This window comes from Ascidia mentula, chromosome 9 (genome assembly GCF_947561715.1).
Source record: "Ascidia mentula chromosome 9, kaAscMent1.1, whole genome shotgun sequence".
Lineage (NCBI taxonomy): Eukaryota > Metazoa > Chordata > Ascidiacea > Phlebobranchia > Ascidiidae > Ascidia > Ascidia mentula.
In genome coordinates this window covers 12,124,845-12,150,294 of record NC_138574.1, presented here as the reverse complement: position 1 = coordinate 12,150,294, position 25,450 = coordinate 12,124,845, and the positions used below count along the sequence as shown (strand labels likewise).

Below are 25,450 nucleotides of genomic sequence, written 5' to 3'. Positions count from 1 at the left end.
ACAAATAATGTAAATATGTTCACCGAATTGAAATTCTTTGATTGCTTTTCTGTTTAAAGGGTAATATATGTATAACTTAAATGCATATGGGAATACGCTGTGTGTGTAGAGATAGATGACATTGCTAAAGTTAAGATTATGGGAGTTTGTTTGAACATCAGAACCTCGAAAGTAGCAAATAAATCATAACAGAACTTTTGTCATATCTACGTAAAGCACACCGCACCAAGTGTGGTAAAATCTACGGGAATTAAGCAGAGCGCCCAACTTTCCCACACTCAAACGGCCTCTTGAACGAAGTATACAAAGCTTGGTGGAAAAGCTCGGAGCTGTTACATAAATACCTCGCGTTTACGATCAAAGGTGTCTTATGTAAATTCACCGCGGGTACCCGTAAACGTTTTTCGAGGCTTGCTTTTTTTTCTATAGGCTTTGAAGTGGAGCTTCGAGACGACTTTATACAAGTCGAACGTTTTCCGGTATACGTTGCTCTGGAATCTTAAATATTTGGCGATAAACATTGGCCACAGGAGCCAGTTGCCTGTCTCGGCCTTCGCTTCACCGCAAATTGTGTTTGGAAGCATTGTTCGTCGTGCCTCAAATCAATAAACATCTTCTTGTAAAATAAATTGATGTTGGATTCATTTCTATTATTTGAGGATAAAGGAGTACTTCTCGGATCAAACAACAATATTTCTTAGGAACAATATTTCTGTTTACCAACGAAACTTCTGTCCACACATTAGTCTTTGTTCATAACCTTCATACTCTTATACTAGCAAAAGACATATTATTTTACATAACATGTCACACACCGATGGTTGTTACCAACCGAATTTCAGCAGCCAACAATCTTAACGTTTAAACTGCAAAAAATAACTCACGTTTTGCAACAGCCTCAACAAACCGAAATACAATATCTAAATTCACTGATATCATTTTACCTGTGACCTTACTCGTCTAGCACACATCGAAAATACCACCAGTACGTAACGAAACGAACTGGCTCATCTGTTCCAACATTGTACATGTCGAAACTAATCAGCTAGCACTGAATTTAACAGTAGTTGTTTAAATTTTTGTTTTTTACAGAATAAGAATGATAACAACCAATGACCGCCTATCGTCAATTCTACAGACAACCAATGAATAAGCTGAGTAATTTAGGATGGGCAGTTTGCAAAGCCCTTTATGAAATGCCTTGGCACTTAACCAAAGGTCAGTATCGTAAATGCTGGATGCCCGCACAACGTTGTAAAAATATTTGCCTACGTCAAACGCTCGCTACGAAACCGCGGAATGATGGCAGCCTGCTACTTAATACGCAATGCGTTTAACCAAGAAGACAATTAGATTACAACCGAGTGTTTTTTTTAACAGAGAAGCTGCTGGTGCTTTGATGGCGAATCTGTGTTTACAAACACAAGAAGCACAAGCACGTTTTCGTGGCAGAGGCATGTCAAGCATTGGAAGACGTTCTGCTACTTCTAATCAACATCCTTTGAAGAAGTACTTCGAAACACGGTACATTCCAATAAACGCACGAGTCTGACCATCCATAAATGTTTGGCTACACTCTGACAAAAGCAAAAATATAACGACGTATACATTCCACCCTTCACAATGTATATAATAAAAAAAAATATGTTTGCAGCCCTGCGTCCTGGTTTTTAAACCTTTGAAGGTTATATATATCTTGCACAAACTCACAGAAGTAAGACTTTCATTGTGAACTTAAACCTTGCAGCTGCACGACGAGCTCCTACTTCGCAAAAGAAAAACGCGCGAAGCACGTGAGAAAAACCAAAACTGGCGTCAATGAACTGAAGGTGAGCTGGGGGGAGCAAGGTTTGTTTTGCTTGGACGTGATGCGACCTCACTTCTATTCGCCGCACTATGAAAATATTTTCCTCGATGCCATGTTGTATTGTTTACAATACAAAGAACCTTTTCTTTCTGGGTTAAAGTTATTACAACAGAAATATACCAAAACACAAACCGTGCATGGGCTAACGTTTTAAGTATTTCTGAACAGCAACGGCGAGAAGTCTGCGCTACAAGCCTCTCAAAACATATTTAAATTATTTTACTCGGTTGTTATACATTTCTAAATGTGAGGAAATTTTTTCAGCTACCTTTACAATTTCGCACAGTGATAAATTATCACAAATTAGGAAGTTGTGGGGTTGTAGCATGCACAACTCGCATAACTTCGCCAAATATTTTTCAATAAAATATTTTTTAACACAAAAGCGGAACTAATGATGATCTTCGTAATGCACCCAAACGACATTCATGTTGACCCTATTACACATACCACGAGCAGCAAACTGCATACCAGCGTACGTAACTCCACACAAGCGCATTGTTTACTACACTTCAACACATGGAAACACAGATCAGTCTTAATGCCACCTTCTAGCCCAGAGAACACGGACTTGTCTTCTTAACTACACCAGGGGAGTGTAACTGTACCCAGGGGGTCAGAAAATCAATCGGCCCATATCGGGAATTTCACTGGCAACTGCTTTTGCCCCAAAAGTCTGCACCTCGGCTCTCACCCATGTAGACGCGGTTTGAAATCGGAATCGCGCGAGTAAACAATGCAAACAAACGAGGCATTGTTTCCCGTTGGCGGACACGGGGGTTGTGGATACGTAAAATACAAACGCTTAATACATGCGAACTAGTATCCTATTATATGCGCACATGTGTAACCCCGTTTGGGTAAGCAAGGACGCTGATACCATGTATCAAAAAGGCAATTATTGAAAGTTTTTAACTGTTTGAAAAAAAGTACTAATACGAAAAACAACAGACGCAAACAAGCAGAATGAAAAATAAGATCAAATATTTTTGAAATGAGCGAATGAACTCGAGTCTGAGTTTGACCCAGAGACAAGGTATATGCACCACAGGTGTCAACAGAGCCAACAAGACTTTGATCAGCACAACAGCCTTCAGGCCGTGTATGAGTATATTGCGACCACCCACCAAGTAAAGCAGTTTATTGAATTCCCCGACAAGAGGCGGAAAGACTACCACCAAGATGAAGTTCAGCAAAAACGAGGAAACGAATAAGCGACCCAAGGTGACTCGGCTTTCAGAATGTAAGCAGCAACACGATACGGAGGCATGGTGTTTGGCATTAAGGCGCATGTCTGTGTCAACCTGGACGAGGTTTAACGACGTTCGAGGTGCGAAGGATCGAGTATGCGGGGTGCGAAAGCATGCGAAATTTCATGAGAAAGGGAGGAAAATAGGGGTGGATTACACTATTAAGTTCAAGTTGTCCATTAGTGTCGGTGCAGGTTGGGCCAAATGTATTCCCGGATCTCTTATTCGTTGGAGAGTTTGGTTAGTTTACTGTGAGTTGAATATATAAACTTGGTTGTCGTTCGCAAACATTTCGGTTAACATTGTGATGTTGTAACGTTTATGTATTCCGTTTGCATTGTACTTAAACGTATATTTGTAAGACTGAATTTCCTCGATACGCCAAATCGAACAGAAACGCATAAACCCGTAAAAAATCGTGGTAAACCAAAAAGCCTGAACACCTGTCATAAACATTTACGTCACCCAGAAATCGTCATCGGCAAAACCGACGAAACATCAACAAGTTGTCAACACCATAGTACGACCCTACCCACTTTGTTTACATGAGCCACTTAGTCCAAGGTGACGACGGATTGGAGGCAGCTTAGGAGCTTTCCTCAGGGCACGGAAGTATTTTTCTAGTCTGGGTGTCGATCGAGATTAGACAGGAATAGTATACGAGTTATACAAAGCAAAACTGGGTTCTCTAATATGTTTCTGATATTTAACAATCCAAAACGTTGTTACGACACAACCCAATATAAACAGGTAAGGGAAAATAATCTATAGGAGAGCAGTGTTGCCATGAATTAACAGTCATGAGGAACGGAGCGACTAAAAGACGTTTCGGTGTTGACGACGCTAATTTTTCAGCACGGCGGCAAAGATCCGATCAAAAGGGAACCTGTTCCGGACGCTCTGTCACCACTCAACCGAAACGAAACAGTTTCAAACGAATTACGTCACACAGGGATTAGGCCGGCGTTAAAAGGTAACTTACGTCATCGGCTGCTGAGCGAGCAGATTCTGCTTTCTCTGCTGCAAATAACAAGTATTGCCGCCTGCATTCGATTCTACCGAGTCAAAGCCCTGAACGTTTTATATAAAGCGTTCGAGTTTCTGCTCAGATAAGAGCTGTGTATGCTAATCTTAATTTACAAGTTTCTTTGCAATGACTGAACAATACTGTTTTTATATACATATTTTTCTGTGGTGAATCTCAGCAAACCGAAAGTTGCAGTAGTTTCGAAGAAAGCAAAATTGATTGACAAAATGTATTTTAAAGTTTGGTAATCGCATCCGAAAATCTTAACCAAATCGGCTTAAAGTTACGATAAAATCACAAGTTTGTTCGGCGAAACGTCATCGATACACAAGATATGACAATAAAAGACGGAACGGAAGCGCAGGAAGTTGATAAAATAGTTTCCCGGATTACTGACAGATCGCGTTTAGTAAAATATTGCACTTGCGCCAGTGTTTCTTTTTCCCTTTTACGCATGTACCTTGTGAAAACGGGGTAAAACATGGCGATTACGTTGAGAACAAAGAAAAGAAACGTTTAAATTTTGTTTACACCTGCATCCAAATACGCTTAAACCTATTGCATTTTTTGCGAACTTTTACTTTATGTTTACAGTAAAGCAAATTTAAAAAGTCGGCATCTGTAAAAGGGCAACCAAACAGACATCAATACAACAACGAGTTCAAACCTACATTCTCACACCAACGTCATCTATAACGCTTCCATGTAACATTTGATCAGCTTTCAACTGAAGTTAGAAATGACCTGAAAACCTTTTAAATTCTGGCCTAAACTAAACTCACAGGAAAATAATCGCAAATAAAACATAAAACAGGCAACAATTCCGAGACTAACGGACAGCAAAGCAGGACAAGCGGACAACACAATCGATTTCGATGGTGCTTGTGGTAAAAGACAAGGGGTACTTTGGTGATGAAAAGTTAGAACAACCCTATATTGCTGTAGCCATTTCCTATTGAATGACGACCACGTACCGCGGGTTTTACTTTAACTTTTTTAAGTATTGGTGGTGTGCGTGACAGAGTGATATTGATGAATATGTCAGACGGCACTTCATAGTTACAGCTGTTGGTATATTGCGCAGACGGTAATTAATATTTCTAACCCATATACCCTTAAATGGAATATTCGATGTATTACTATTTTAGAAATAGTATACTGACAACTCCTAACATTCAACTCAACACTCGGTCAAATGTGTTGTATCGCGATAATAATTACGTAAACTACAAAACAAGCTTGACTCCCTTTACGACTTGCATTGTACGTGCTGATCCAAAAAACAAAATAAACCAAATTAAAGCTTTAATTCAAATGGTTAACTTCTCCTACAACTGCTTTGCTCTCGTTAGTCAGGCATGTTTTCTAACATCCCAATGCAATCAGACAGGTTTACGACACACCCCCGCAGATATTTAACAACCTTACTTAGAAATCCACTTCTCCCTGCAATCCTATTGACCAGCCCAGCATGCCTTCCCATCTCTATGACTTTAAAAAACATGGCGATGGTTGTGTTTGTTCTTGACTTATCTCGGACGGGGTGGTGACCGTAAAAGTGACCAGATAATGTCCGGCATTCGCAGGAAAAGATTTATCGATGTTCAGGCCTTGACATGTCCATTTAATATACGTTGGACCGAGACGAAAGACATATCGTGAAAATATTATAAACTTTTCTTACATGAAAATTACATAATAGTGTTGAGGTATTCAAATATTACCGTTATGGTAAAAATAAATTATTTCGAAACTAATAGAATAGATTCGCTGAAATAATCTTTTGCAAAAACATAACGCCACACACATCCCCTTGAGCACATGAATATTTTTTTAACTCAGTCAACCCACATAACACAGTAGGTGCAATTTTGCTCAAATAATAGAAACAGTGACCCTCGTGTGACCACTTTTTATTTGCCATCAATCACCACAAATGGTTTGGGCTGAAAAGGCCAACGTTTGCACAACTTCGATTCTTGCCAGCCACGATGGAGGCACATCAACGCTCGGCAAACGTTCCGAACTCCCGTGACGTAATTGTGACGTCACAGGGAGGTGATTTGTCACCAGCGCGCGTGTGGTCGATGTTTGTTTTGACGTCAGCAGCGAAGGTTTCACGAATAATTTAAACGTGATTTTTCGGTTGTGCGGGAGGGAATGCAAATGTCGTGCGGAATTCAAAATATTTCGATGTTTACTCATTTCAAAGCAAATATTTTTATATTTCTTGAAGTTTGTTTTGTAGTCGGTCGTATAGAAGTAACGTGTTAATGGACACGATTGTTTTTGTAATGTTTTTTTTTTTTTAAAAAAAAGAAATGCCAAAGCAACACAGTAACACAAAAAACTTAGCATTAAAAAAAAATCGGCCATTATTTCGGAAGGCCAAAGCAGGATAGTTGCACGGTTAAGAACTTGGTCACCTCAGCTAACATACAATCAATAGTTGGATTCAAATCTGGATAAATACAAAACTTTCGTGGTGTTTTGAATTGCGAAATATCTATTTTCTGAACTAATGATCAGCAAATTTAATTTTGAAAACAGATACTATTATCAGAAAAGTGTTATTTTCAAAACAGATTCTAAAACTACGATCAGACTTTTCCAATAAAAGTTCCACCAGTCAGTAATGAAACAGCGCCCTCTAGCAGAACTAATTTTAAGTGTATTTTCACAGAAAAATGTGCAGTTGAAAAAGTGCAGTTGTTGGGAATACCAGTGACGTACTCTCACTATTTCAAAATCATCGACACAAATCATGAAGCAATACAGCGCAGACTTGTTCTGGCTATAATTGTACTGAAACCCAACAACAGTATGATTGTGCATTATTTGCCCTTACACAGTACATGAGTGTTGTACGACAAATAGTTTACATACTGGAACAGACGAAACTTTCTAACAAAGAAATGTTTTTCATTCAGCCGTAACATTAGACCACAAAACACCCTTGTTCGCCTCAGGGAAATAATCACAACTAAATTGCTCTTTATTTAGACCAACACGCCATTGTGCCCCAACATGTCACCGCGATAAGGGGTTTATCGCTGAATTGTGAATCTTGACATTTACTGCCAATGGCTTCGAAGCAATACACGTCAAAACTCGCTTTAAAATTGCCTCGATTTGCAGGAGACAGACTTGGGAACGAACAATTTTTTTTTTGTTCGCGCGTATAACACAAAAAGGATTACACAGTGTAAGCAGATGAAAAATGGATTTAACAGCAATTCATCAAAGGCAAGATTGTAACAAAACATCCCAGAATGAGTCACGACACGAATTTTGGTGTTTAATTGGAGGATATAACTTATGCAGAAGTTGTAATTTATACCGAAGCTGAAACATACACTTTTGCAAACTGCTTGTTGTACGTCCATGATTATAACCAACTTCGCCTATGTTTATCTATACAGCCGAGGAACGAACTGTTTTTCTGTCTAGTTTTCACGGTGCCTTTCCCTACACTACGTGAGCGTTCTCGCTTGATCACTTTTACCTTTAAGGGCAAGGAAAATGCCCATCGTTAAATTGACGCCGCAAAAACGAAGAGGCGCGTCGGTTAGCCGGGTTATTTGTTGGCCATTTATGGCTACAAGTACTGCAGCTTGTGCGTGATAACTTCAATGCTATGTGAGGCTGCGGTTGGCTCGCTCGCTCGGAGCGCTTGGTCGCTGAACGTATTTTTCTTCTACATAGTTTGACGTTTGTCAAATCGCGATTGAAGTCGCGCAGAAACACATTTTTCTGACGCGTTTGATTGTTGTGTTTTGGGATTTTGATTGTTATCGGTAAAGAGAAATGACGTAATATATTGCTTTCACTGCAGAACTACAACCACTCTGTTCCTGGCTAATGATGTGGGAATGACGTTTAGTGTCTGGCCTGTGTGCAACTCACGCGTCGCTTCAATGTAATTAAGAATCTTTTCCCGTTTCCTCGCGAGTGCAACAAATCGTATCGTTTGTTATTACGTGGCGCGGGCAATTCCTCGATGCAAGTAAAAAATCAGGTCAACTTTGGGGTCAGTAATTCCAAATGGGACTAAACTGAACAGAGTCACGTGGTAGTGGCTAATTACACACCACAAGAAGCTGTGCGAGCAACTGACCCACTTGTTCGGCTCTCGGCAGCACGAACGGTGGACAATGCACACATGGAAAGTAAGACAAGCAAAAAGAAAACTTGAGAGCAGAACAAACAATACGAAGCTTGACACAAGGCGGTCGGAATGAAGAGAAGTGCCATGCGGCAAACAAGTGTCCACAGATCGATAGCTTAAGTTTCGGTTAAAATATAACTAGCGAGTCACTTACCTCCTTTTCGGTGAACTACTTGTGGCGTGGAGTATTTAAAATGTTCCTGGGAATGCTTTGGTACCGAATCTTTACAGACTGTATTCAGAGTTATTCCTTACAAATAACAGATTGCATGTTACTGCTGTAATACCAACGCACTACTGTAAATCTGAACAAGAGAAAATGCCAAAACAGTGGTCATAATTTCTTCTTGTGTTTGACAGTACCCCGTATTCATGTTAAGGCTTCCAACATGAACATTAACAGTACAAAACTACGTCATACAATGACAAGTGTCCATCTGCGATAAACCCTCTTCATTTTCATACTTTTACAATTTGCAAACAGCAGAACATGCCACTTTGAAACTATTATTTTCCCTAAACACTGTTTTCAATACTTCTCCTTATCCAGTCAACTAAATTGTCCCTTCTGGTACTTCGAAAGATAAACGCTAACGTTAAGAAGTTAGTTACAGTCGACTCCGTCAGACTGATCGCTGCGACCAAACGTCTGCAATGTGTTTGCTGCCGGCTTTTGCCCTTGAGCAAACATGAATTTGAGATATGTGGTTTTATGGTCAGCCTATCTGCACAAGTAAATCCATCACACAAGTCTCGCGTTGGCCTTAAAGCAACGAAAGAAATGTGCGCGCACGATTTGCACGTTCCTATAAGTACACACGAACAAACTTAATCGTTACATGGTATGGATTGTACGTGAACAGATGAAACTGAAACGTCTTGTCACGAAATCTTCTGTCACGTTTTAGCCAAAAGTTTAAGCATAGCAGCAATATCACAACAGTAAAAACAACGTAAGTACGACTTGGCAATGCCTTCATCCTAGACCATCAAAAACCTGAGATCCGCATAAGCTTTCCATGTGCGGCAAAACTATTATTCGCCCCCATTTGTTCGCTTTTTTCTCGTAGCCTAAACCGTTTGCTCACTAACTCCTTTTTACGACCGTGTATGTTTGCTATTCGCGCCTTCCAGCGTGATGGACCAGACTGGTGCTTAAACCACATTGCGTGCCGTTTTAAGACCAATTTACAACTTTGTACAACGCTTGGCGAAGGTCAATTCTGTTGTACAAAATGCTGTTGTGCTTTGAAACCTTTACAACTAATTTAAAAGTTTAATTGCTTTGAAACTTGCTTTACAAGATTAATTCCAAAATCAAAATCCAGCAGCCAACGAAGCGTTTTCCGCATTAAATGTTTTTTTTTACGTTACCAAGTCGTTAAAACAATAATGTGTTGCCTGTTCACATTTGTACACACGTTCTGAACTGTAAAAATTTTTGTGTATAAGCTGCAGACAGATGGCCACTGTTTCGACCTAAAAGGTCTCATCAGTGCAGCTGGTGTGACTATAAGACGAACTTTGCAGACCAAACGGCCAAGCAAAGACTTCCACTTTGTGGTGACTATACAGTCACCGTCATTGTAAAAATTTTGTTGAAAAAGGAAGAAAATTTGAAGTATTGAAGAATAAAGATGTAGACCATATATGAATAAAATCTATATGCAGTTTTCGGGTATAGAAGTAACCAAGCAAACCATACTTGGCTATAACTGGTGATTTCCTTCAAGACTGGCTCAAAGATTTTTAACTTACCTCTTCTGTGCAGGTTTGGTGCTCTGTGAATGTTAAGGAGTCCATACGAGGTAGCACGGCCAAGACGGTTGATAACAGTGCAATGGTAGTTGCCACGATCACTAGTCCGAATATCTTTTACCACAAGCGCGTGAGCTCCATTACTTGACGTCTCAGTCCATCTTTTTAAAGAAAGCAACTCTTACGATTTGTAGGAATGTTACCATCAACAAAGTATCACACACTTTCATTACCTCAAGTTCAACAATATAGGAATTAAACACTTACATCCTGTGATCCGGTACAGCAATTGACACGCCATTTTTGTACCAATAGATTGAAGGCGCCGGGTTGCCTTGTATCTGCAACCAAACACAAGTAATGGGTTATGATTTTGCTTTACCAATTTTCATTGTTTAGAATTTAGATACATATATCAGTTGCGTTTTCTCACCTATTGCTTTGATAGAATTTCATTGTTTAGATACATACTATAACCTGGCTACTCAATTACAAAACATAGTATTGATTCAACAACTAAATACATGTAGATTTTTTACTACTCTATAAAGCGACTATTTCAATTAGTAGGATTTCTGATTTTTCTAAGATTACACAGCAAAAACAGTTAATGTTGATGTAAATTCTTTCTTATGTGCGAAAATACATAGCCTACCTTGCATTCAAAGTAGGCCGTATCGCCTTCAGACAGTTCCAAACTTTTAACAGGCTCCAGAAACTTAGGAATAGCTGGCAATCGTTCCTTATCTCCTCGCGATATGCTTTTGGGCAATTCAATTTCACTTGTGATCGAAGGCCGTCTTTTTAACAATGCCGATTTATTGTTGTTCATGCCCGGAGATGACAAGGTCCTTTGGTAGGAAGATCGCCTCATTTTTTGCCAGTTTTATCCGTTCTTTGGTTTAGGGCAGCACAAAATGTTCAAACAACTACATGATTAAAACGGTATCTAAAACTAAAACAAACACTATACACATGCAAATCAGTAACGTCAACCACATGCAAATGTAACTCTTGTCCAAGTATGCTGGCTGCCGGGTAACTAGCACATTGGAATAGGCGGCGGTAACAGGAATTACCACCGACAAGCACTTGCGGCTTTCAATACTCGGAAATATTCTGCAACACTTCTGTGGGAAATGGAAAGGTCGACTGAATACAAACGACAAATAGCACAAAGCAATATTTCAATCCTAGTTCGAATAAAGCGAAACGCATTATGACGCTCCAACCACTGTGCTTTGTGACGCAAAAACTGACAACAGAAGTAACAGAAATAAGTTCAGGTTTGACATTTCTGAGCGTCGACAACTACTGTCAGCCTGTAGGGCCTTGAAGTACCAGGGGCAATTTGTTCTCTGCCCGCACAACGTTGAGTTAACTGTGGATGATAGTAAATCAGTCATTGAAATAGCTAAGAGCACTCGAAAGGCTGCTGAATTACACCGGGCGCACGTTTATTGAATTACTTTATTGCTAACACAGCCAACGTGCTATAATATCAGAGTGTTTGAAGCGACATGACTGCAGTTCTACAGCAGTTGGTACCTGAACAGAACAAGTTAGTGGGCTAGAACCAACTGTCACTATTTCTTATACATACCTTTCAATTTTGTGATGTAAAATTGCAGTTTACCCAAGCATTACTATTTTATAACTGTAACGTATAACATAGTAAATAAACCTTCCACAATATCAAACACTGTGCCGTTAATTGTTCTATGCCAGTTATTTGCACTGCTGGTTTCATCTGTTCACCTTTATTTCGTCAATGATTAATAGAAGAATGTAAACAAGCTTTGTTCGTTTGCGTATCTTGGTTTACAGAGGCGGTTTCATTGAAAACGAAATACTATGATGTATTTTTCCTGCCATAAATAACAAAATTTAAAATTCTGACCTGCAAACTATTCCAAAAAATCTGTCAATGTTTGTGAATTATAGCAAAAACTTTGTGAGTTATTGCAAAATTGAAAGAACGAAATTAAAGAAGTAGTATAAAAAATAACATTTCCTAACTAAACTGATTGTCTGCAACATGCAGGATTCCTTTACGAGAAACCGTTAATTCCGGAAATTGTCTGTTGACAAGTTACAGTCCCCGCTAGATGGTAGTATGTAGCTACTCAGAAACAAATTGAGAAAAAAGGACCCGGGCACACGCCGTTCAATTTAGCGTCACTCGCAAACCAGTGTGAAGAAAAACGCGGCGCTGGTTGAGTTGTATCTAGCGTTCTTTACTACGTGAACTCGGGCATTATAACAGCGGAAGAATGAACTTTCTGGAACTACTGTGGATTGTTCTGAAATCCTTGGTTGAGACAATTCTTAGGTAAGTGCTGCTAGTTAAGTTTCAGTGCCTTGTAAAGTAGGCTTGGGTTTCAGCGCAAACACATTGCCGCGGTTTGTGGAAATAGGCTAGCTTGTTGACGGACTCGTGCGCTTGTCCAATGTAAATAAACTGTGTTCACTTGCCGGAACCAAGCTTAACCGCGTGGGTTCATTTCTACGAACAGTGGGAAGAAATAAAAATAGACGATGCTCTGGTATAAAGGTAAATTTTTGACCTCCAGCAAATGGGTCGTTGCACGTTAGGTCCTAATTTCCATTTGTGAACCTGACTCGATAACCCTAGTGGTTTTATCGGTGCCAATGCCATTTTGTTCTGCATCTTTATTGTACATACGTATTCAAGTTCTTTTTGTGCAGAATAAAATTGAATTCATTTGGTCGCTACTTTCCAGCCATCAAAGCATCACAATGGGTTTTAGTGAGATACTTGTTGACTGGTATGCAAGGGCGTGTATCGGGTGTATGTACAACGTCAGACTACTGCTGACATATCGTGACGCCTGATTTGTGGTGTTGTAGATTGTAGTTTAGGTCATATGGCAACCTACGTATAACCTATAACGCATACCGCCGTCGCTGAAAATCGTACGATAATGAACAAAGCAATGGAACCACATTTGTTCAAACCGCAGTATGTGTTTATCGGGGTTGGGCATCTTTCGTTGCATTCTGCTTGGAATGTTCAAGATACGGTTTATCCGGTGTGTACCACTGATGATTCCGACAAGATACCTTGATATTGAAACTATTGATGCCCACTTAAGTGTGTCGCCTTGCAAATTTGACGTTGTGCCGCATCGTATACAAAACCAGCACCGATGGGGGGTGATACGTAGAATCCAGTATAGTAAGTTGCGACGCAATGAAACTTTGACGAATTTTCAGTTTCACATCACCTTGCATTAGGTGATTCTGTACGGTGCGTTTTTTTAAGTTCAGTCTTGAGTGAATCAGCATGATGTTGACATATTAACATATTCTATAATTTTTGTAAATTTATTCGTTTTGCTCTCACTAGATGGATTCTGCCGCCAAAATACAAATCGGTGGAGGGCGAAGTTTGTCTCATAACTGGCGCAGGCAACGGGATGGGCAGATTGCTCGCTTTGGACTTTGCTAAGCGTAAGGCAAAGTTAGTGCTTTGGGATGTGGATAAGGCGGGTAAGGTATTCTTGTTTGCACCCATAGTTAAACATTGGCCAATCTGCGCATTGCGTTTACTTCTCGTGCTCTTATGAGCGTTTTGCTGTCGAATTTTGCTGATATGGATCGTGTGTCGCCATTTGTTTATACAACGGCATTTAAAGACTGACCTAAAATATCACTCGCGGCTTTTTGGTATACAACGGTGAAAATTACTTTGTGGCCAAAAAAAGGAGAAACTTTTTACATTCGCTTCGTACTGACTCATTATATGTAAATTTTTGTGCGCATTAGCTTGAACTTTTCGATTGCCCTTTGAGCATACAAGAAGCAAAAAGCAAAAGACCTTAAAAGTTGCCACAATTAAATGTTTGACGAAAGTTAGTTTCCTTCGTACGCCTAAAACACCGACATCGAGTCAAACCTTAAGCACGCATAATAAACACTCTAACTGTTATATACAAACGACCTATGTGATATATATTGTAAAGGAGCATTCATTGTGTTTGTACAGGCCTTGAGGAAACGGCCCGACTGGCCCGCGATACGGGGGCTGAAGTGTTCACCACGCTTTGCGACGTTTCAAAACACGAAAACGTCCAGAAAACGGCCGCCCTATCCAGAGAAGCTTTTGGAGATATAACGATCCTGGTTAACAACGCAGGTATCTTTGCATTTTATCCCATGCGGCGAAAAGTGCAGGTCCTCCACGAATCACACAGAATGTCGCACAACTACTGTATGGCGGCTATAAAAACACGTAAAAGACATTTTAACGAGATGGTAATATTGTCGAGTGCACTGAGTAACAGAATTACTGATGACATAACCAATACGTAAAATACAAACATAACTTTTCGCTGACCTATATACCGAAATGTCACGTGACCTTTCAATAGATCGTAAATCTGAGTCATATCGACAAAACTTCAACGCAAGATTTTCACCATGCAGCATTCTTGGTTGGTTTTAAAGTTTAGTGCAAGCCACATAAAGAAACATATATCCTCACACGTATTGCTTATCTCTTCGTTTGCGTGTAGAAACATGACTTGGCTTTTAAAGGAGCAATATTTGTGTAATTTTGACAAGCAGTTCAATTGTTTACAAAATAATGTTGCTCCAAACAATAGCAAATACCAGGACACAACAGGAAAAAAATGATTATGCCTGGCCATTAAAAGGTATTGAACACAACAAAGAATTCGGGAGAAACCTTTGTGCAAGAACGTAATTTGCATATTAAAATGCAAGTTTGCCGTTGGCAATATGTTTCAATTCGGAGAACTTCGGCAGCGCGGCTTTCAAATATTGTTGTTTACCGCAGGCGTCGTTTTTGCGAAGGATCTTCTGGAACTCACTGAATGGCAGATTGAACACACGTTTAAGGTCAACGTACTTGCACACTTTTGGATATTAAGAGAATTCTTACCACCAATGTTGAAAAGAAACCACGGTCACATCGTGACTGTCGCCAGTGTTGTGGGTACGTTGGTTACAAGCTATAGTTTCAACAGTGTTTTATATGCATTTTTACACCACGTGATTTACTTTAATTGATTTTATCAAAACATTGTGAGAGATATTACGTTTGTCGGAAATTGTTTGACCTTCGTAAACGATTTGTGTACATTTGGCTCCAACAGTGAGCAACTTTGGTTACCACGAGTTTATAATTTTAAATCATTATTAAACGTGCATCAATACGAACTGTAGATTCGGCAACTGACCAATTCTTACAGAAAAATCGTGCTGTGTTAAATCATATACGAAGTACATTGAAACATTGCATGAGTATTACCATATACAGATACAACCACGCCTTAATATTTGGGTTCATTGCGATTAATTGGCGGTTTAAAGACAAAGGACAGAATTACGTACTCTGAAAGCGTTTGAAATCGCCTGGTTTCTGTCTGCCGCCATTTCAAGTTTTAAGTACTCGTATTTGGTTTCCATTGCCGACGTAAACACACCTTAAGTAGAGATTATCTGTATCCATTAAACATTACCTAATCGGTATTTTTTGGCCGTTACATCTGGTCGCGACGTAGCACCATGTGCATATATTACATGTGTAGTGTCCTGTGAAGTGTATATATTTTACACTTACAGCGTACACGATGTTAATTGAAACAACAGAACAAATTAATTTGCCTCGCAACGCAACGGTCGTAACAACTTGTCTGTTGTTTTGCAAAGGCTTGTTTTCCTCGGCCGGAATGCCCGACTATTGCTCCAGCAAACACGCTGCGGTTGGGTTACATCAGTCGCTTTACTTCGACCTGCAGAAGAAGAAATATGATGGGGTTAAAACCACCCTGGTGTGCCCTTATCACGTGAAGACAGGAATGTTCAAGTGAGGAAAATTGCAGGTTTTTTTCGACTTCAAAGTCTGCGATGTTTTTGTGAATGAGGGGTTGGTTGAAGACCGTTTAGGTTTGATAATGCAGACTCATCATGAGGGAAAAATACTTTGGCATTTTAAGTTTGACAGTTCTCGGGAATGCACGCAAAAGTAACAATTACCAAAACACATAGCACCTGTGGCACAAATTTTATTTTTAACGGACATTTCTTATTTGACCGCCAATTTTTGTGAAGACCACGAATCGAATTATTGTCGTCTAATGTTTTAAAAATATCATCAAATTCACAGCAGCGACAAAATAATGATATAGGAGAGTCGCAGTTCGGGTGCCTCATCACACTTACATGTGAGCTTTAATTTTAATTCCAGTGTTGACAGCAAACCTCATGTTATAGTAGAACCACAAACTTGATTTGGTGTTTCGCAAAAACAAACATATCTCAGGAGAATCTTACAAAATTTATTTCATCAATAAAAATGGTAACAGTTTGTGTGCCCACCTCCAAATTCGAATAGAAACTTCAGACAGCCGACAATTAACGATGTTTTTGTTTTTCTTCAGGGGCGTTGCACTGGATAATGATCTCTTTGCCAAGAGTTTGACGCCTGGTGAATGCGTGGAAGCTATAATGCACAGCGTGCTCACCGAACGGCCGTTTGTGGCAGTCCCGCGGACCATGTATCTCAGCTACAACTTATCGTCTTGGGCCCCGATGAAGGTTCTGGCAGCAGTTTACGAGTACACAGGAGCAAATGATGCCATCGACCGCTTCGTCCCAAACAGACCCTATCAAAAGAAGACTTGCGAGTGAAAATGACATTATATATGTTGTATCTCGTATGAAGCAAATTGTCGCTTGAAGCAATGAGCGTGAAGTTGGGAATAACAACATAATTTCAATGTTTTTGTGCTGAAAAAAGGTTTACATATGTTTGTGCGGAAGAAGCGAATAACCACTGTAGTTACTGTTTGACCATCGCAATGTTGTAACTGTTGTAACCGATCTAACATGTTTAAGTGATTTTGTGATCTTATTTAAGGGTTCCTCACCGATCAAATCAGTGTTCTTGTGCAAACTATTGCTCAATTTTCCATTCATCGAAATGCCAACTTTCAGGATTGTTTTTTAAAGTTTTCGTTTGTCGTTGGGTCCATCATTTACTATTTGAAATCAACAACATTAAATTGGTCTGACGCAAATGTGGCCGCGTTTAAACGTAGGCGTGTTCACAAATAAGCGGTTTCCTCCAAATTACGGGGTGGTGAACACGCACTAAGTTACAAATATTCCCGCACGTAAATATACGTTGTAATTTTTGCGAGCAGGTTTGAACCACATTCAGTTCCGGTCATTAAATTGGCATGCAAATTGTAAAAAGTGTCGATGTAAGCAATATACCATTTGGTAGGTATCGGAAACGACGGTTTATTTTGCTACGTTTCATGGCAACGATTTTCTTTGATACTTCTTGCACCAATTATCCACATCATGTACAGAAATGGCAACCAATCGAAAGGAACATGTACCTAAAATTATTTTTGTAACTCAGTTTGATTAGTGCTGGCATTGGCCCAGTTTTACATTGTTTTGTTGGTATGTGTGTGACCAAAATGTATTCATTGTTTCCCATAGAATTTGTCAAATAAAAGCCTACGTCAAAAGAGTATCAGCAAGGTGTTTTGACGCAACGCTGGTTTAATCCATGTTTGACAGTGTTTTGCCACATATTTAGATCTAAATACCAATGACATGGCAGCTCCAGTGGTGAAAGTGCAACAAAAATCTTACTGAAACGATTGTATTTGCAGATAAAAATAAACCCTTGTTTTTTCGCATACTATAGTTTCCTTAATTCATAAGTTTCAGTTTCTTTTCAATACACCAGGCGTTGAATTCCCACCGAAACGCAGAGCCAGCAAGATATAGTTGACGGAAGGACATTCCGGATTGTTCCGGATCACTTTTCACCACTACAGTCCCGAAAACTGTAGTGGATATAATCTACAACAACAATAAGTAAAGATCGTCTGTAATACGGATAAATAAAATAGAAATCTCAGATTCTGAGACGAAATTCGACGGACAATTGACGATATATGTATCAGCAAGTATATGGGCAACAGAGTATTTGTAATATTTCCAACTGTTGGAAGGGTTAATTCGGCGAAACAAACAAACTGTTGATCTCTTGTTAAAACTAAATACTATATTCAGTGCTTAAAAGGTAGATTAATCCGAAACCCAGACCCATTTTTCCGAAGCGGTGGCCACAACTGAATACATTCTGCGCAACTGCTGCTTGAACGGGGTTGACTTGAAACTTTATGCTCGCCTGGCTTCAGGGAGTGGATTTATGCTGGTTTCACGCTTGATTTAACGCTGCGCAACTTGAAGTCACTTGCAAACGAGCTAGAAGAGCATACGCCTTGGGTACAGCATGTTTTTTTCGACGTAAAATTAATAATTAACACCTATTGCCTTTATTCTAAGCAAATGCAATATCCCGATAGGTTATTTGTTGAATTGCGTCCAATTGCCCGTTATGTGCAGGTTTTATTAAACAACGTTTACCATAGCACTAAAGAACGACTTATGCGGTATAAAGTTATGCAATGTTTGCCTCCAGCGTGAATAGCGGGCTCGGTGTCAGAAGGGATGTTGCTCTGTGCACAAACCGGATTAACAATTCACATGTGGCACCAGTTACAGTAATTACGTTGTTTCTATTGTCCTTGTGCCGTAACCGGTATCATATTATGTATAAATTGTTTACTTACAAAACATGTCAACGATTCATGACGTTTTGTTCCGCCTATGACGTGCATGGGACAAACGCTCCCATACAGTTGCAGCATATATAAAACACTCTACACTTAGTGACGTGTTGCTCTGTGCAAGATCACAGGCGAGCTGTTGTCACGTGATTGGATTGTTTTGTTCTCGTTGTCGACCTACTGTACTCGCTTGTCCTGTGTTGGGCACAGCTAATACATTGATTCAACCTTTAGCAAGGGCGATGAGCGCAGTATAGTGTTCAAAACGTTCGTTTTTATATCTACATTTGCATTAATTGTTTCAATCATTCACTTCTGGTATTTTACTCCTACATTGGCGGAGTGTTTGTTTGTTCACATATGCTATAATGTGGCACTCCCATTTAAGTCTTGTTTACGCGTTAAAGCGGCACTGCTTTACAAATGCACTGGGATAACCCGTGGTTTGTGACGTGCACGGATTCAAGCGATAAACCTCAACCGCATACGATCGCCTTTGTCCTGCCGCGGAAAATCGTGGCCTCAAGACACGAGACAAACCCAAGCGGAGCAAAGACATTCGAGAGCTTTCAGTATCAAATTACGTCAAAAAATTCCCGGCCATGTCTGTACAACACGGACTGAAAGCTATGTTACACATACCGAGTCAGCTTAATATGTGCCAGACCAGCGGTTTTTGTGATTGTTTGATGTGATTGTTTATTGCACTTGAGATTAATCGCCTTTCTTCGGCTGACAGCTTTATTGAGCTCCGCATATAGTTTATAGTTAGTGTCGCTGTTTTTACGGTTTGGTGACGATACAAAATCTAAGCTAAAATGTGATGAATATAACATATTGATGACAGAAGCTTCAGAACTTTTTGTTTCTTGCACAATTTGCACAAAACACGATTTAGACTAAAAAAAATTAATTGCTGTGCGAAGTGGGCCTAAGCGACCGATACAAATAAGCTGTCAAAAACCTTTCACAAAAACCGGCCATTACTCCAAACCTGTGGCACCCAACCTGGGGTTAGCGGCTTATTAGAGGACTGCTGAGGGATACATTTCAAGGGATAAAGGTACGCATAATTTCAAGTAATTTCATGTTTGATTCTTAACATGTCATGTCTCAAGACATGTACAACGTGGTTCGTTACAAGACGTCCAGGCAAATAAACGTAGGGGTCCGCGGACTTAAAAATTTCGTAAAGGGGTCTATAACTATAAGAAGGTTGGGAACCACTGTACCAAGCGCTCAGTTTTCACAAAGAAAACATTTTTCGGACTCATTTCAGATGGTCATAACTGGGAAAAATTCCTCCACAACACACAAGAAAACGCTTCACTTTTCGAAAAACTACTATTTTAAACAAAAATTCCCATGTGGTCGAAACTGTTCATTCACAATTCGTCTCTTTGTCGTAAATGTCGCACCCAGGCTCTCTCGCTACTCGGGTCGTGCTGTGGTGCCGAGGTAAAGTTATGCAGAGCTTCTTTTAACCCATCACGAACGTCGGTTTCCGAGACACGCCCATTTCTTTTTCTATCCAGGGAATCGAATATCTGCAATTTACATATTCTCAGTAAACCTCATTATATTTAGCCACATCCTGCTCGTGACGTTTACGCGTGCAAAACCAACTATCACCTTTAAATTGCACTTTGGCACACTCTAGCGGATGTGACACACACGAAACAAGCTCAAGGAATCCAAACTACTTAAAATATCCCTGAAGTTGAAGTTACGCCGCATGGCAATCAATTAAACGTGGGTTAAATAGAGCAAACGTTCATATTTGTGCCAGAAGGTCCATTGATGTAGATTACACTAATCATGGCCGCACCAGCCCAATATATAGTGAATAGTTATAGGAAAAAATCTTCGGTGCAGAATATTGTATATAATTATATTTAAATATATTTTGTTGTTAAACTCTGAAATTTATATTCAGACTAAATGTAAATCTGATACAAGATAGTAGGAGCCTATGTAAATCACTTCTATTGTCACACACATTTTTTTATATTTCAATAAGAATGCAAATACCTTTTAAATTTAGGCTTCCTATTGAGACCAAACCGTATACAGGTGCTCTTGTAATCATCATATTCTATTGCGTAGTGCAAACACTTTGATGGGACGCTATATGCCATTATTATGCTGAAGCTAAAAGCTTAGGAATATTGCCTTTTTGTTTTATTGTTTCCTATACAGGGGTAGAATGCCAGTAAAATATAGGAAAATAAATGTCCTTGTTTGCTGTGTAGGAAACTAAATTATTACAAAAATTGAGGTTTTAGAGGGTTTTGTTTTTACATTACCCTATTTCCAAACTGTTGTGTTCCGCCGAGCAACGATAAGTAACTCGCTATGAAATCCTCCCTATTCAAATATCCGGAGTGTTTCTTGATCAAATCCTTCACCAGATCTCTAAGGAAAGGTGGCGGTGATAATAATGCAGTTTTCACCAAAAAATATGTTATTAAAAAGTTGGTTGAACATTTTAAAGCAGTGGTTCATACGATATGACGAAATTATTCACTTCGCACCGGAAGAAATCCACTTAATTTGAAAAGCACATACATTTGGATCGATTAAAAATATATTAACGTGGACCGACGGTTGATAAACTATGCTTTTGGAAGACGTGTTTTTTATTCTTTTAGTGAACAAATGTTTTTACTAAACCACGTAGTTTTGTTTCTTAATAAAGACAAACTATGAATGCTCGGTGAAACTATAACTAAAAGCAGCGGATAAATCAAATCAACAATATTTTAATTGTTTCTCTCCATTGAACTCATTTAAATCCGTTAAAGCTTGAACTCGAAAGTTACAACTAAACGTAATAAAGAAACTTACATTATATCTATCGCTGGTATAGCACTGTATTCAAAATTCTGAGTGTTCGATACATCAGTGGGATCGAAAACTTCCACCAAATCTTTGAGTTGATCTATCGTTAATCCACGAACATAATCCGCAGTCACGCTTTTCCTCCCTTTGCCCAGGGCCCCAATCAGCTACGAATACGCGCCAGCTATTATAAGACATTACAATTTTCTTCTCACAGCATCTAGGAGTATGCGGTTTATATATATATATGTGTGTGCAACATGACAATGGACATTTATGTGGTAACTCAAATGAAAAAATCAAGTGACATGCAGCATAAATATTCCCGCATTAGCGTTTACAGAAAAAAATGCATGCCACTTGATTTTGCCATTGAGTTATCACATAAATGTTGATTGCCGGATGGTCAAATGTAAATTAAACTGTATTTCGAATATGAGGCGATATTGAAAGTTAAAACCAATGTACTGTTTGTTCAGTTGTGCGTTTGCATGCATGAAACATTATCTGCTTAAACCACAATGAATAACCCTTTGACGTATTTCTGATGAGGTTTCACGCCGACCATCGATAAAATAATCGGTGAATTTTTCAATGTCTATATTGTTGTTCGAATCAACTTGTTTCAGAAGTAGCGCCCTGAAAAATAGCAGGATTACAATTACCACTGTTTTCACATACATATTGGTCATAATTGCAACTACAATGGCGTTGTATGAAGTAAATATGGGTTTTTACTTTCTATAAAATATAATTTCGGTTGTTAACGCTGTTATTTTCAATATGATTTATGACCGTTTGACAATTTTCCTTTACAACGCAACCAAAAAACTAAGTCTATACAACAACAACAGCATTTAAAAAACCTGAACAAATGAATGTCCATGTGGCCTTGATTTAGCGATTCGTTGCCCCCGGAAAATCTCCACAACACCAAGACTTCAGACATCGGTTTAAAAGGATATTTCTCATCGGTACAGTCACTCCAGTCCTGTGGTACGACGGACATGTCACGGCTAAACCATATGGAAACTGCCGTGTTGTATTCCCCGTTCACTCTAACTTGATGCCAGTAACCTGACAAAAACAATCAACAGTTTTACAAACAACATAAGATAAGCAATGTGGAGCCAATAATATGAATTGTGTATAAGCTGCAGACAGATGGCCACTGTTTCGACCTTAAGGTCTCATCAGTGCAGCTGGTGTGACTATAAGACGACTTTGCACCTTTGCCAGGTTGCACCTAGTTTGGTGCTCAACGGATGACGGTGATTGTATAGTCACCACAAAGCGGAAGTCTTTGCTTGGCCGTTTGGTTTGCAGCAAGTTTTGAACAACTGGATACTTTTTTAGCTCTTCTTTTAAATCTGTCTTTTTTTCGGGATGAAACTCCCAAGAAAAATGGGTAAATTTGACTATAATAAGTACACGAATAAATTCCACCCAAGCACAACTTAACCATAAATCCATAAGCAAAAAGACGGCTAAAATTTGCTTGAATGAAATTCTCAATCTCCAATTCTCACAAAAATAAATGACATCTGTATCTTATACATTTAAAATAATCGTGCAAATCTTAATTCTCACAGATTGTTAAAGATGCCATTCCAATTAAACAGCATTGTTCTTTGTGCTGTAATTATATATTTTTTGGATAAAACTTACTTCCGGGCATAAATATACAGTCACCGCCATTAAGGGTGACCAGGGAATGTTGAACCTCGCTGATTTTGGGAAATCTGTGTAAGTCCACGGAATCAACATCGATTAGGGAAAATCCGCCAAATTCGTCAACCGATTCTTCGCTTTGGTATATAAGATGTTCCTGGTTGAAACACGACGCTGATTATTGCGAAGACAAACAATTGATTCAGCACTATATATTAGATATAATTGATCCGTAAAATCGGTTACAAATTTAATTTTTTTTGCACCTACGACACAAAAACGTGAAACTAACATATTTTATTCAAACTTCGAAACTTAAGTGCCAGAAAAGCAATTACTTTTAATTAATATGCCTGGCATCAACTATTAATCAAGTTCCGTTTTAAAAAGGTCAAAAATGATTGAACGAATTGCAGTGATTGTTGCATTTTTCAGCATTGCACATAAATTTAAAACCACTGTTTTCTTAAAGTCTACAGGCCTAACATACGTATTCGTTTCCTATAACAATCCAGTCCTTAGTTCCATTGAAAACGCAGTGAATGTTGCTGTAGGGGTCACGGTGAAGGGCAGTCTTTCCTCCTCTGGCCGTCAGGAAAATATGGACCTCCTACAATGTCAGGTGATCAAACACACACACTCATATGTAAAATTACACTTAAGTTACAAGTGTTTATTTCCAGTCAGTTATTTATTGAGGCAAACAGGCAAGGAATGTACTCAAGCACCAGCACCTGAATACTTTTGGCAAAGTTGCCGCATGCAAGACAAGGCGGGATTGCAACATCTTTTTCCATGGGTTGCGGTATCTGTGATATGACATATGCGTTCATCTGCTTGAAGTTATCGGCAAAGTGTCGAATGGTGTCTCTTCCATAGCCCACGTCTGTCGACGGAAGGGACCTATCCTGTTCGGATCTGAGTAAAAATGTTGCAGAGTTTGAAACGGAAAACGATTTTCATTTTGAGGTTTTTTGTTTGTATGGTTTGAATTGATTGAAAGTTATATTTGCAACAATCAACGTTGTCGTTTGAACCGCAATACAGATACTTTTAGTTACAATGTACGGTAAATAAATGAGTTACTTCAACGCTCACGCAAATATAAAAAAATAAAAATTATCTATTAAACAAGTGACTAATCCAGCTAGTGATCGCGATAAGATAGCTGTGGTCGCCAAACAAGGACCTGCGAGTGGGGCGATCCTGCTAATCATGCCGTTGCATGAAATATTACTGCATTGGCCTATCAAAGTTATTAGATGTCATTGTTAGAACTGGACGTTCCAGCAATACAGATGGACCAGCAACCCCCTGCCAACCAGGACAAGGTCTGTATGAAGTAAATTATATGCGAACCTTGCTTCAAGGCGCACTACAAGGTCTCCATACTCCCTGGCCAAATAGTCGGGCGTCCACAAACTGGTAGCAGGAGAAGGGTTAGCGGCACCCCTCAGCACAACTGGCTGTCGAGGTTTGACGAATTGCTTGTAAAATTCCTTAGGCTGCGGGACTGCAAAACGCGAAAAAGGAAGTTATCAAATGACAGCAGATTAATTACTCGTAACAGGACCTATAATTCAAAACAACGAGGTTGTAAGAGATGAAACATGCAGAACTATTTTGCGACCCCAAATAAGGATACACAAAAGGATGGTATAAAGCATGCATGCGTGTGGTGTTATTTAAAACTTTGCTTACAAAGTAAATACAGGCCTAGTGTTGCTTAAATTGATGTAAATATTCACAAGTTCATTTTGTTGCTGACGCTGCCGGGTTTCATGTTCAATAGACTCACAAGCTCAGTTGAAATGTTTACTGCAAACTTACCAGTTTCAAGTTCTGGTATGACAACAGTAGGGTCACCCCACTGCTTTCCGAGCTGCTGTAAGTGCCCTCGCAGTTCAGCATTGCTGACTGATGACATGAGTAACAAACATAACAGTTCCATATGAGACATGTTGCAACTCCTATGTGACAGTTTCTTTTACAGCAACTTAACGCTTATCTGAAGCACTTGACATATTATATATTTACTTCTTCTACTATTCAGGCTTCAACAACACCGTGTTGACAAACATTATGTTACAATAACTGAAGACATTCTTTGGGTGTTAACAGCAAGAAGCGTTCTGCAAAGAACTTTTTCCAGACAAAAAAAAACAGTGGACAGATGAGGAAACGTATTACTTCCGCAAAACCTTTGTCTTGTGAGCGAGAAAAAAC

General features: G+C 39.3%; 3 protein-coding genes across 3 annotated transcripts in view; 1 reads left to right on the top strand and 2 right to left on the bottom strand.

The window, feature by feature from the left end:
• Positions 1 to 10,944, bottom strand: part of LOC145914603 (titin-like) — a 94,046-nt gene extending 83,102 nt beyond the window's left edge. The window contains 3 exon segments of the mRNA XM_083002424.1: positions 10,071 to 10,231; positions 10,338 to 10,411; positions 10,726 to 10,944. Coding sequence (XP_082858550.1) covers positions 10,071 to 10,231; positions 10,338 to 10,411; positions 10,726 to 10,944 — 454 coding nt within the window.
• Positions 10,945 to 12,115: 1,171 nt separating this feature from the next.
• Positions 12,116 to 17,750, top strand: LOC145913352 (retinol dehydrogenase 10-like). Its single transcript, XM_083000974.1, has 6 exons — positions 12,116 to 12,402; positions 13,441 to 13,583; positions 14,080 to 14,229; positions 14,893 to 15,051; positions 15,768 to 15,924; positions 16,499 to 17,750. The coding sequence occupies exons 1-6, from the start codon at positions 12,344 to 12,346 to the stop codon at positions 16,746 to 16,748; spliced, it is 918 nt and encodes a 305-aa protein (XP_082857100.1). The 5' UTR covers positions 12,116 to 12,343; the 3' UTR covers positions 16,749 to 17,750.
• Positions 17,751 to 19,417: 1,667 nt separating this feature from the next.
• On the bottom strand, positions 19,418 to 25,347 carry LOC145913871 (tRNA wybutosine-synthesizing protein 5-like). The gene is made up of 10 exons (XM_083001634.1): positions 25,055 to 25,347; positions 24,584 to 24,737; positions 23,959 to 24,142; positions 23,715 to 23,834; positions 23,222 to 23,381; positions 22,420 to 22,630; positions 22,084 to 22,192; positions 21,560 to 21,720; positions 21,019 to 21,127; positions 19,418 to 20,259 (listed from the first exon to the last, which is right to left on the bottom strand). Exons 1-10 carry the CDS (start codon positions 25,182 to 25,184, stop codon positions 20,098 to 20,100), a joined length of 1,500 nt encoding a protein of 499 aa, XP_082857760.1. The 5' UTR covers positions 25,185 to 25,347; the 3' UTR covers positions 19,418 to 20,097.
• Between the last annotated feature and the right edge of the window lie 103 nt (positions 25,348 to 25,450).